General features: G+C 34.5%; 1 protein-coding gene across 1 annotated transcript in view; it reads left to right on the plus strand.

Moving 5' to 3' along the window:
- The window catches only part of sik2a (salt-inducible kinase 2a), a 72880-nt gene that overhangs the window by 12153 nt on the left and 47395 nt on the right, over positions 1–13332 (plus strand). The window contains exon 4 of the mRNA XM_056458573.1: positions 9106–9267. Coding sequence (XP_056314548.1) covers positions 9106–9267 — 162 coding nt within the window. The remainder of the gene's footprint in view (positions 1–9105; positions 9268–13332) is intronic.

Below are 13332 nucleotides of genomic sequence, written 5' to 3' on the forward strand. Positions count from 1 at the left end.
AAATAAATACGTAAAACTGCACATTTTTACAGTGTAGATGATTTTGTGGAGAAGCTTTGCTTGATGTTAAGTCCTCTTTTCAAAGATTATTTAAGGATAATGATTACATTATCCTATAACTGTTAGGAAACAACTAGTTATACCATGGGAAACAGTGATAAAGAATGCATGGAAGTAAGGCTCGTAAATTGAACTAGAAAGATAAAAGTGCTGTCTTTTTGTTACCTTCTTTAAAAACACAAGGGGAAAAAATTGTGTTGTTTTTATCCTACTACTGCAGTTACTGACTGCGATTTGTTAAAGTCAGATTGGTTACAAAGATTGGTTAGATTGTACGTAATGAGCTAGCTTCACTAGTCACATGTGCTAATAGCACACTGAGGACACCTGCTGGTTACAAGGGGATAAAACAATAAAATAACTAAAAATGAATGGATCGGGGCATCACAGTGGCGCAGTGGGTAGCACAGCAAGAAGGTCGCTGGTTCAAGCCTCGACTGGGTCAGTTGGAATTTCTGTGTGGAGTTTGCATGTTCTCCCTGTGTTCATGTGGGTATCCGCTGGCTGCTCCGATTTCCCCCACAGTTCAAAGACATGTGCGATAGGTGATTGAATAAGCTAAATTGGCCGTAGTGTATGTGTGTGTGTATGGGTGTTTCCCAGTCTTGGGTTGCGGCTGAAAGGGCATCCGCTGCGTAAGACATATGCTAGATAAGTTGGCAGTTCATTTCGCTGTGGCAACCCCTGATTAATAAAGGGACTACGCTGAAAATAAAATGAATGAATGAATAAATGGATCGTTATTGCTTGTGGACGTGAATATATCATATGTTCATATTCACCCTGTTAATGATTTTTATAAATTACACAGTACTAGTAATATGCACTGTATTTTACTGTTGGACAGTTATACAGTATGTTACTGTGTTTCAAAGTTGCATTGAGAAAATTACTGTATATTTTACAGTAAAGAGACTGTATTCATAAAATTCTGTAAATACAGCAAGATAAATGCTGCTGTACATAATGTAAATACAGTATTTTTGCTCCGATTGATTTACAGTTAGTTACTGGCGAACTGCTGACAGTAAGTTCTACAGAAATTTTTTGAACAGTGTGTAGTTATCTTCCTTGGTGTGGACAGGACTTTAATATGTCGTCAGCAGCCACAGGTATTAGTTTTGTTTTGCCTGTAGATGTTTTTTGATTTTCAAAGTGCCAGCGGTTGTTAGAAAACAACAACAACTGCATTTTATGGATCTTTGTTTATCCATTGATGAATCTTGGTAACACTTTACAATAATGTTCCATTAGTTCATGTATTTATTAACATGAACAAACAATGAACAATACATTTATTACAGTATTTATTCATCTTTGTTAGCATTCATTCATTTTCCTTCGGCTTAGTCCCTTGTTTATCAGGAAACACCCATACACTCACATACACACACACACACACTAAAACACTACGGCCAATTTAGTTAACCCAATTCACTTATAGCGCATGTCTTTGGACAGTGGGGGAAACCGGAGCACCTGGATGCAACCCACACCAACACTGGGGGAACATGCAAACTCAGCACAGAAATGCCAACTGGCACAGCCTGGACTCAAACCAGCGAGCTTCTTGCTGTGAGGCGACAGTGCTAACCACTGAGCCACCACTTAGTTAAAATTAGTTAATGAAAAAGTTCATTGTTAGTTCATGTTAACTAACCGTGCATTAACTAATGTTAACAAGCACAACTTTGGATTTTAGTAATGAATTAGTCAATTATAAACTATTATAACTATTATACGTACTATTTAACTATAAATGCTGCATATGTATTGTTCATTCTTAGTTCATGATTAAAAAAAAATTTGCTAACAATGGATATTCTATTTAAATTCCACTGTAATTTGCATTTATGCAAATGTATTTTGCGTTTATAGAGCATACTGTGCATGCAGGGTGTACTGTTGGTTTCAATAATATTTCAACACTCATTTATGATTTTGGTCAAAGGTAATTAGGACTGCAGTCCAGTTCTTAACACAAGATAACAAAGTGTTCAGCCTGAATGAATACAATTACAAACATGTTCTTTTACTTTACATGGAGAAACTGTCCATCAAGAGCAACTTACATTATATACTGTACACTGAAACCTGGAATTGTGAAGAGATTAGGCCTGTTTAATTAGTTTTATTGATTTATTTTGTTGTTGTAATGTAATTTTTTTTCATTATTGCTTCCAACCTGAACTTTTACACATATTTTTTTCTGAATTGCACCCCTTAATTAATTTCATATACAATTAATTTCTTAAATGTGTGTTATTTTGGACCTATAATTGGGATGGATATTTAAAGAGTTAACCCAAAATGTAAAACTTACTTACCCTTATGTGTTTCAAACCAGTTTAATTGATCAATATTAAGCTTTAAGATGAGTAACATCCTTCAACACATTTTCCTTTGTATTCAAATTCACAATAAAGCAGTGAGAAAATAATTCATGATGACAGAATAAAAAAAATTTAGGTGAACTATCCTTTTAATGCACGAAGATTAAAAATGCACGCTTATAATAAACAGAATGATATCATACATTTGGTGAGAAGGCTTCTGTAATATTTGTATAATACTTGAGTCTGGATTCATCAAGCTCTTCTAAAGTTCACACTATAATAGAAAGCATTGGGTGTTGTAAATGATCTTTTATATCCGCTGCTTTTGAGGATTTGTTCCTGAGAAGAGGCAAATGACCATCGGGTTGCTTTTTATCACAGTTCTGTTTCCATAAAATGCTGTAAAAGTGCAGCAATTAACGTGATTCATCCAATAAAGTGATTCAGTCTTTATCTGTTCACCAGCCGTCCTTTTATTTGAATCAGATTTACATTTTCCACATCTCAAAAGCTTTTTAATGCTTGGTTTGCTCAGCAGTCATTTTAAATGTTGAGGGAACATTCCATTTTTGTTGTAAGACAGTTCATGCATGGTTATGATATACAGTACAGCAAGTAAAATAAGTATTGATCCTGATTTTTCCTGGTAAATATATTTCTAAAAGAGCTGTTGACATGAAATTGACCCAGATTTTGCAAAAAATCCAGACCTACAAATAAACCAGGGAAAAAATTAGTTCTGCGTTTTCGATTAATCGAAATCGAATTGCAATCTCGATTTGAAACGCTGCGATTAGCTAATCGAAAGAGGCTGCGATATGAAATATATATGTATTATAAACACTGTAAACCCTAATGTTGTCTTTACTTAAACAGTTCAGTAAAGTTGACTAAACATAACTTAAAATTTAGCATTTTGTTCCTATCACTTAAAAATATGAGTTAATTTAATGTACCATGAAATGCATAAACTTAAGATTTCAAGTGTAGTGAGCTCAAAATCATAATTAATCCTTTGAAAAAAATAGGTCATTTTCACAAATGTAGTCTTGACTGTAAAATTCTAATATGTGCAACCTTTTAAGTGCAAGGTCTTTTTTTAAAATCAGAAAACAAATGACTTCAAGTATAATTATTCATCATAATGTGAATAAATGGCTACTTATTTAAAAAATTTTTCATTGTATATTATTACACACACATTCACATATCTATCTATCTATCTATCTATCTATCTATCTATCTATCTATCTATCTATCTATCTATCTATCTATCTATATATATATATATATATATATATATATATATATATATATATATATATATATATATATATATATATATATATAAACTTGCTTGCGTGTAACTACTAACTTAGTACTAAGTTTGGTGAGCTGAACAATTTAAGAATAGTCTACAAAACCGGCAAGTTAAATAAACTTAAATATGCAAGTTTTGGGAGACTCCATCACTCAATTTAATTGAGGCAACGAGTTTACTCAATTTAGTTCAGTCAACTTATTAGAGTTTTTAGTGTAATTTCCCACCCTGCGCAAACACGTGACTGCCGTCTGTGTGTGACAGCCAATTGAGTGAGCACACTTTCCTTCTTCCCAATGAGAATTGCGCAGCCAAACTATGCGTAAAGCGCACAATAAAACAAACAAACAAACAAACAGTAAAAGCGCGAACGAGTGGGATGATGGCATCTGCCGCTTCAGAAGCATTAATAGACGAATTCAGATCAGCATGTCGGTAATATGGTAACATTTTGGTTTAAGTCACAGACACCGAACAAAAACAGGGGATTTGTAAGAGCTGTCGCAGAATTCTTACCACAGCACGAGAAAATACAACCACCAGCACCTAAAAAGCACCACAGACAGCTATATGAGGAGCGTTTTGCTACAAAGTCAACTAAAAATATTGCCTGTGACACTCAATCTAGTAGCAGTTTTAGAGTTGTTTGAAGCTGTTACACCATACAAAAAAAAATAACAAATGCACCAGGAGTTAACTAACACCATAACTCGCTACTGTTTGCTCTAGAGAAATATTTGTGTTTAATTTATGAATATTTATAGACATTTGAATAGAAGTTGGAGTTAGGTAATATCTTTTAAGTTCCATTTTAGCAGTAAGAATCTACGATACAGAATATTGAGCTGAAGCTCAATCAAAATTGCAAAATCGAAATTGCAATATCCGTTAAAAAAAAAAAATCGCAATTATCGCAATCGATGATTTGCCCAAATCGAACAGCCCTATTCTGTGTAATGACAATGGAATGAGAATGGAATGGAAGGAGAAAATACTGAACATCTGAAATGTATTTAATATTACTATGACCGCTTCAAGACACCTTGTATGGAGTATGAAATCACAATAATTGCTCAGGTGTTTTTTTTTTTGTTTTTTTTTTATTTGTCCCAGGCTTCAACAGAGTCTAAATATCTTGGTTCTGTGGTTCTCGTCTAGGAACTCTGATATTTTAGTTCTTATTTTTTATTGGATTCTGGTCAGGTAATTGGCTTCGCTATTCTAGCAGCTTTATTTTCTTTTCTGAAACCATTTGGGAGTTTGGGTATTTGGGTCATTGTCTTGCTGAAATTCCCATCCTGGTTTCACCTTCATCCTCCTGGTAATGTAGATGTTGGACTGAAGCAGCTAATATTCATTTACACTGGCAGGGATAGGGTTGCTTTGTATTGACTGAGAGATAATAATCTGCTGTCAGGGCATTTCATGCTTTTTTACACCTCTCTTCCTTCATGTGTTCAATACATTTTCCCTGTCATTTCATTTAATTACACATAACTTAGTTTCTAAACTAGTTTTGTTTTTTTATACATGTATGGATTTAGTTGCCACTAACATCTGGTGACAATTTCAAGTCAACAGAACCATTAGAATGATGTTTTCTGAGAAAATGGTGACACATTCTCAATACGCATTTCACCCGCTGTAGATTAGATGTTCAATTTCCTTATTCTACCTGCTGGGTGTAAATGACGCGTTGTCATATAGTCAGTCCATAGGGACGTGAAGCCATCTGTCAACGCAATATCGTAGCATCCCACTCACGCTGCACACTGCCTCACATTCGCATGCTTTGAAGTCTCCTACATGTCCCTAACACATGGGCTGTATGACGCACACATGCATACGTATGCGGCTGGCATCTCCATGCCCTTGTCAACTGATTAACTCAGAGGACTGCTGTTTTATCAGCATCTAAAGCAGCATGGCTGACAGTCAGGTCCTGTTTTGAATGTGTGGTCGGCTGTGGATGACAGGTTGGCCTTTCATTTTTGGAGGGAATGAATATATGCTGCTTGTTTGCGGTTGTTTTTGTTTTGAAATTCATGAAAAGCTGGTGGTTGCATATTCACATCACTCTGACACAGGGAAAGGTATTAAGCAAACACCTGGGATGCATGAAAGAGGACACGAGAAAATAATGTGCTGTTAAAATGTTCTTTTCAGTTGAATTAAATTAAGCTTAAGCTTTTGAGATTAAAGAGCTTAATGTGCTATCACAATATAACTCTTTTTTTTTTTAACCAGTGTTGATACGGGAACTTTGCTTCTACAGCAAATATTACATTTTTGTTCATCTTAGTTAAAATAATAAATAATTAGAATTCAGAGTTGTTACATTATTCATTTAATGTACATTATTTGTTACATTAGTTAATGCATGGTGAAATAAATACAAATTCAAAAAGTTATTAAAAGCTGTCGAAAATAAATTGCTCATAAATTATTCATATTATCTAACATGTTAACTAATCTTAATACAGTTGAAGTGAGAATTATTAAACCCCCTAAATTATTTGCCCCAGTTTTTTTTTTCCCCAATTTCTGTTTAACGGAGAGAAGATTTATTCAACACATTTTTTAAACATAATAGTTTTGACAAACTCATTTCTAATTACTGATTTATTTTATCTTTGCCATGATGACAGTAAATAATATTTGACTAGATATTTTCAAGACACTTCTACAACTAGGCAGGTTAGGGTAATTAGGCAAGTTATTGTATAACGATGATTTGTTCTGTAGACTATCGAAAAAAATATATAGCTTAAAAGGGCTAATAATTATGACCTTAAAATGTTTTAAAAAAAAATAAAAACTGCTTTTATTCTAGCCAAAATAAAACAGTTAAGACTTTCTACAGAAGAAAAAATATCATCAGACATACTGTGAAAATTTACTTGCTCTGTTAAACATCATTTGGGAAATATTTAAAAAAGAAAAAAAAAAATCAAAACGGGACTAAAAATTCTGACTTCAATGTACATTAAGATTGTTTCAAAAATTATATATAATAAAATTAGACAGTAATTAATTAGATGTTGCGGTATATAGAAAATAAACAAATAAGTAAATAACTAAACTACCTACATGTTTGGGCAAGATATAGTAATAGAAACATAGTTTAGAGTGATACAATGTGCTGATAACATGAAAAAGAAAACAAGACCAATGAAGCATTAAAACCTTATTAGTTAATTGGCATAATCATTTATATATCATTTAGCATTAATAAACAAAATAAATAAACTAAACTTTGTCATTACTACACTAATCTATAAGAAAATGTTTGACAAATCAAGGTCATTTGATAAAAAAAAAAACAATAAAACAGGAAATGGTCTCATACAGAGAATCCCTGTGATCTTTCTTGAAAAAAAAAAAATATATATATACATATATATGTTATTTCTTATATAATTTATCGTTTCAGACTTATAAAAAGTGTCAATAAAACACAGTTTGTCGAACTGCTGCAGAGTAAAATGTTCCACATCAGAACTGTTGCAGCAAATATCAAGGTCAGAATGACATTCAGATGTGTAAATAAACAACTGTGAATCACGAGCTAATTTACAAACAGACTATATAGAGGGCTTTTAAAGGCACAATTTGTATCATTTCTTTTGTCAATAACACATCCAAAAATCACTAGAACAGTGTTATTTGCTGATTTAAGTACTTAAATTTACGCCAAATGTTTAGAAGAATGTTCAAATCCAGGGAAAACGGGAATATAGAAAACAGGGAAACACTAAAGACACTTTAAAGGGCACCTATGATGAAGATCATCTTTTGGAAGCTGTTTCGACAGAACTGTGTGTAATTGGGGTAATATAAAGACAATAAGTCTCTTTTTTTAATTTCCCTGATGTTTTGGGACCCACCGCAACATGTGGTTCCCCGCCCACAGAATTGATTGACAACCGCATATTAACATGTCTCCCTAGTAATGCATATAGTCATATCAACAAGACAGGACGTGCGCAAAGCAACTAGGATTAAAAGATCTGTTCTGCTCTCTGTGATCATCAATCATTATCAAATGTGATCAAGAATGAGTTTTACAAGTTTAAATGTTGCAGTGCATGTTTGTAATGAATTACAGTGATTTTACCTTCTTTATCATCACAGCCACATGTCAGTACAATTATAAACGCATATACTGTCACATTTGTGTGTGTGTGTGTGTGTGTGTGTGTGTGTGTGTGTGTGTGTGTGTGTGTGTGTGTGTGTGTGTGTGTGTGTGTGTGTGTGTGTGTGAACTTTGTGTGACATGCAACATTGTGTGTGACTCATCGTTCTCATCGACTCATTAACTCCACATCAAATACATCAATTAATCATTGGGAAAGTTCTTATTGTAGTATTTCTCACAAACATTATGTGAGATCTGCTTTCTCCTTGTCGGTCACTGTACTGTTTATATGATGCTGTTTATCTGATGCAGCCGAGGCGGAGATTAAGGCACACTCTGACAGGCACATGAGAACGGTAGGCGGGGAGAGCTAGCAGTAAAGGCACAGGCAACATAAACAGCTACATAGTGTTAAGAGCAGAAAATTCTGGAGACACTAAAGACTTATCTTAAATCCTGAAAAGGGCGTAAAATAGGTGCACTTCAATATGTTGTGCTTTTATTAGACTGAACAGAGCAGCATTATATCGGAATCCGACAACTGATTTAGTATAAATAGTTAAATAGTAACAGTGGTGGTGCTTCATGACCGGAAGAATCAGAGTTGTTGCATAATAAAAGCTCTGCTGCTTTTTCCATGTTGCTCTTGTCTCTTATCAGGAGTTTCTTCTGCAGTCTCGTTTTGCTTCGGTGGCTTTCAGCCTTATTCCTCTCCATACTACCATGTTAATAAGTGGGAACAACTCCCTTGATTCCACATTAGTTCAAACTACACCTTTTGTTAGTCGTGAATATGCAAAAAACCTTACTGTGCCTTGAACAGATTTTTTTAAAGTATAGAGGTCTCTTTAATTTCGTAACTTTACTAAAAGTTAAGCTGCTCACGCATACAACTTATGAGTCATTTTTCGGAGGAGGACAATCATTAGAAATCACAAAGTGTGCACCTGTTATAAGCAGACCTCAAGGCTAAATAAATAATAAATTAAATTGTTGATTGTTAAATAAGCGTGCAGCTGTTCAGCTTCAAACCGATTATGTTTACTGCTGTCCTTTTTATATACTGACAAGTCGAACACAATTAATCAGGTCTTTTATGACCAACAGCTATAAACAGATGTTTTCCTGCCCTCTCCCTGCTCACTGTCACAATCTGCATAACATTTTCATGAAAAATTCATGACTGTGACATGTTGCCTGGATGTGCAGATGACGACCCAATAACACCTGATCCCTGTCTGGCAACACAGACTACCTGGCCAGCCGCGGGCGGCTCAGTGAGGTGGACGCGAGGAAGAAGTTCTGGCAGATCCTCTCAGCGGTGGAGTACTGCCACCAGAGAAACATCGTACACCGAGACCTGAAGGCTGAGAACCTGCTCCTGGACACTCATATGAACATGAAGATAGCAGGTAAGCCATGTGTTTTTCCCTTTTATAGTGCTGTGACAGACAACTTTATAAGTGACATCAACAGGCTCTAATGATGTTTTTAAACCTGTAGATAGTTTCCTATATTATTACATATATATCACAAATTTACAGTATTCCAATTGCATCTTTTCAAAGGCACTATTTCTAAATGGACTAATCCAACTGAACACTCATCTCATTGGTCAGAGTGCACATGTTTGTGTTCTGGTATTTATAAGTGAAACCGGTATTTCACTTATAAGTTGAAGTCATAACTATTAGCCCCCTTTGAATTTTTTTTTTCTGTTTAATATTTCCCAAATTATGTTTAACAGAGCAAAGAAATTTTGCACAGTATGTCTGATAATGTTTTTTCTTCTGGAGAAAGTCTTATTTGTTTTATTTCGGTTAGAATAAAAGCAGCTTTAAATTTTTTTAAAACCATTTTAGGGTCAAAATTATTAGCCCCTTTAAGCTATATTTTTTGGGATTGTGTACAGAACAAACCATCATTATACAATAACTTGCCTAATTACCCTAATCTGCCTAGTTAACCTAGTTTAACCTAGTTTGTGTCTTGAAAAATATCAAGTCAAATATTATTTACTGTCATCATGACAAAGATAAAATAAATCAGTTATTAGGAATGAGTTATTAAAACTATTATGTTTAGAAATGTGTTGAAAAAAAATCTTCTCTCCTTTTTTTTTTGGGGGGGGGGGGGGGGACGGGGGCTAATAATTTAGGTGGGCTAATAATTCTGACTTCAACTGTATGTCAGAATGGATAAACAGCAGCTTAATGTGGCATTCGTTGAAGCTGTTGTTATATTATTTGATCATTTTGAGCAAGAATCAAGGCCTTAATTATATTTTCTATGTGTATGCCTATTATATTTGTATTCAATTTGAATTTTTTGCCTGCAGTGATTATGAAAAATCAATAATCTGGACAAAACGATTATTGTGTCATACCTATCCAGCAGTCTGCATTTGCTCTTCTGCAAAGCATAATTTCACATGCAGTGCATCCGGAAAGTATTCATAGCGCGTCATTTTTTCCACATTTCTTTATGTTACAGCTAGGGCTGCACTATAACAGAAAAAATGCTAATCATGATTATTTTGCTGAAATATATATATATATATATATATATATATATATATATATGTGTGTGTATGTATATATATAAATATATATATATATATATAAATATATATATATATATATATATATATATATATATATATATATATATATATATATATATATATATGTATATATATCTATATTCTTATTAAACTTCACAGCCACAAATATAAAAAAACCAGCCTGATCTTACGAGAAACTGTAAGTATTTTACGTTTTGTCAGTTTAGTGGCTAATTCGTACAAATTCGTACGAGTTCATTCGTACGAAATTATACGATTTTAAAAAGAAGGCGTGGCACCTAACCCCAGCCCTAAACCCAACCGTCATTGGGGGATGAGCAAATCGTACGAAAATGTACGAATTAGGTTGTACGAATTCATACAAATTAGCCACTAAATCACAAAGTTACGAATTGCCGTGAGATTGTGTTGAAAAAAACACAACTTGAATATAAGAATCCGATGCTTGTTATATAATTTAAATTTTGATTCCTCTTGTCCAATTTCAGCATGCACATTTTTTTTTCAATCGCTACTCTGCCAGGAACTTCGCCGCTGGAGAGCACATTCAATAATAATCTAAACATTTGTTTAGAGCTAGACCAGAAGATGTGCTCAAAACAGTGGCTACATGGGGTGAAGAATGATGGCAAAGCTAATTGTAATTATTGTAATAAACTAATAAGTTATAAAGCAGAGTGTTGCCACCAACATGACAAAGCACCTGCGGTTGGTTCATACTTCACGAATATCGAATTAAAAGAATGACGTGTTGGTTCATCAACACAATCTCACGGCAATTCGTAACTTTTTGATTTAGTGGCTAATTCGAACGAATTCGTACGATCTAATTCGTACAATTTAGTACGATTTGCTCATCCGCCAATGACGGTTGGGTTTAGGGGTGGGGTTAGGCGCCACGCCTCCTTTTTAAAATGTACAATTTCGTACGACTGAACTCGTATGAATTTGTACGAATTAGCCACTAAACTGTCAAAACGTAAAATACTTACGTTTTCTCGTGAGATCAGGCTGTGGTTCATTGTGCATCCTGTGGGTGCAACCAACAAGAGTTGTGCATTTTAGTTGAACTTTTTGAGCGTTAAGAGCAGTTCGGTGTTATGTAAATATATCTCTCCGCCTCCTCTTTCATAAACAGTGGGACGCACTGCTGAAGCGCGCAGGAGAGACGGCTTTACACTCCATCATTCATAATCTTAGCTGTTGTATTGGAGTCGAAAGAATATATTAAAGTAGAATGTTCTTTTAACAGTACCGATATGTTTTATCTTTTTTTTCTTTTTTTCCTGTCATTTCTCTTCAGCAAATTTGATTTTTTAAAGCTGCTTGATTCTTTTAAAACTGAAAGCAGAGCCCATCAATTGGTGTTTTTCCACCTATGAATGTTTTATTTTATGAGTAAAGTCTTTGATGTGCTCTTTAATAATTGTATTCTATTCAAAGCAGCACTTAGATGCGAATTTATCCTCGAAAACGTGGCTTGAGAGCGATGCATATGTCAGAAGATTGCCTTTTTTCTGCGTGCGCGAGATCAATTGCTGATCCTTTTGCATAAAGATTATAATCAAAAGACAGGTAATTTAATTACTTTCGATGTGGTAAAATATTTGTTAAATGAATGTTATTTTAAAAAAGCATACATACATATTAAAACTGTAAAACAGACTACAGTGCATGATTAATGCATAAAATCGGCTAGTCTTTTTACAAATTGAGTTTAATTGATTTGAAACTTTTAATTGCATTTTTATTTCCTGAAAATAATAAAAGTTGCATCAGATTGATGAAAACGAACCTGAAAACCTGCATGAACAGGGCCACAATGACTGTCTACATAACTGGCAAACGCATCAGAAAAAACTGTTAAATCTCTCCAAATATTTGGTAAACTTATAAAACAAGTGTTGTCTGGTTTAGTGATGTTAGTAATGCATAGAACGATGCAACGCAGAATTCTCCTGTGCACATACCCACTGATGACAGCAACTTTGTGATGGCTTTTAAGGTGGTTAATGAGGTTTAATGTGTTACCTTGGGAGGTTTGGATTGAACAGGAGCAAAGGCTACCTGATCAACATTGCATTCATAGAAAAAAACACTTGTAATCTAGACACAGTTACCTCATGCTTGTGATGCGGTACAATCCATAAACTCCGCCCATTAAAGTAAAGGCTTGGTCTTTATACTGTAAAATCGTGACGATATTTAATTATTGATCGTGGGCCACAAATATCATTATCAGGATCATAATACGATTACTCATGCAGCCTTAGTTGCAGCCTTATTCCAGAATGGATTAAATTAGTTTATTTCCTCAAAATTCTACACACAATACCCCATAATGACAATGTGAAAAAATATTTTTTGGAAATTGTTGGAAATTTATTAAAAATAAAAAAAGCTGAAAAATCACATGTACGGAAGTATTCACAGTCTTTGGCCGTGAAGCTTTAAATTGAGCTCAGGTACATTCTGTTTCCACTGATCATTCTTGAGATGTTTCAGCAGCTTAATTGGAGTTCACCTGTGGTAAATTCAGTTGATTGGACATGATTTGAAAAGGCATACACCTGTCTATATAAGGTCCCAGGGTTGAAAGTGCATGTCAAAGCACAAACCAAGCTTGAAGACAAAGGAATTGTCTGTAGACCTCCGAGACAGGGTTGTCTTAGGTCACAAGACTGGGGAAGGTTACAGAAAAATTTCTGCTGCTCTGAAAGTTCCAGTGAGCACAGTGACCTCCATCATCTGTAAGTGGAAGATGTTTGGAACACCAGGACTTTTCCTAGAGCTGGCCGGCCATCTAAGCTGAGTGATCGGGGGAGAAGGGCCTCATTCAGGGAGGTAATCAATAACCCGATGGTCACTCTGTCTGAGCTCCAGCGTTCTTCTG

This window comes from Danio aesculapii, chromosome 5 (assembly GCF_903798145.1).
Source record: "Danio aesculapii chromosome 5, fDanAes4.1, whole genome shotgun sequence".
NCBI lineage: Eukaryota > Metazoa > Chordata > Actinopteri > Cypriniformes > Danionidae > Danio > Danio aesculapii.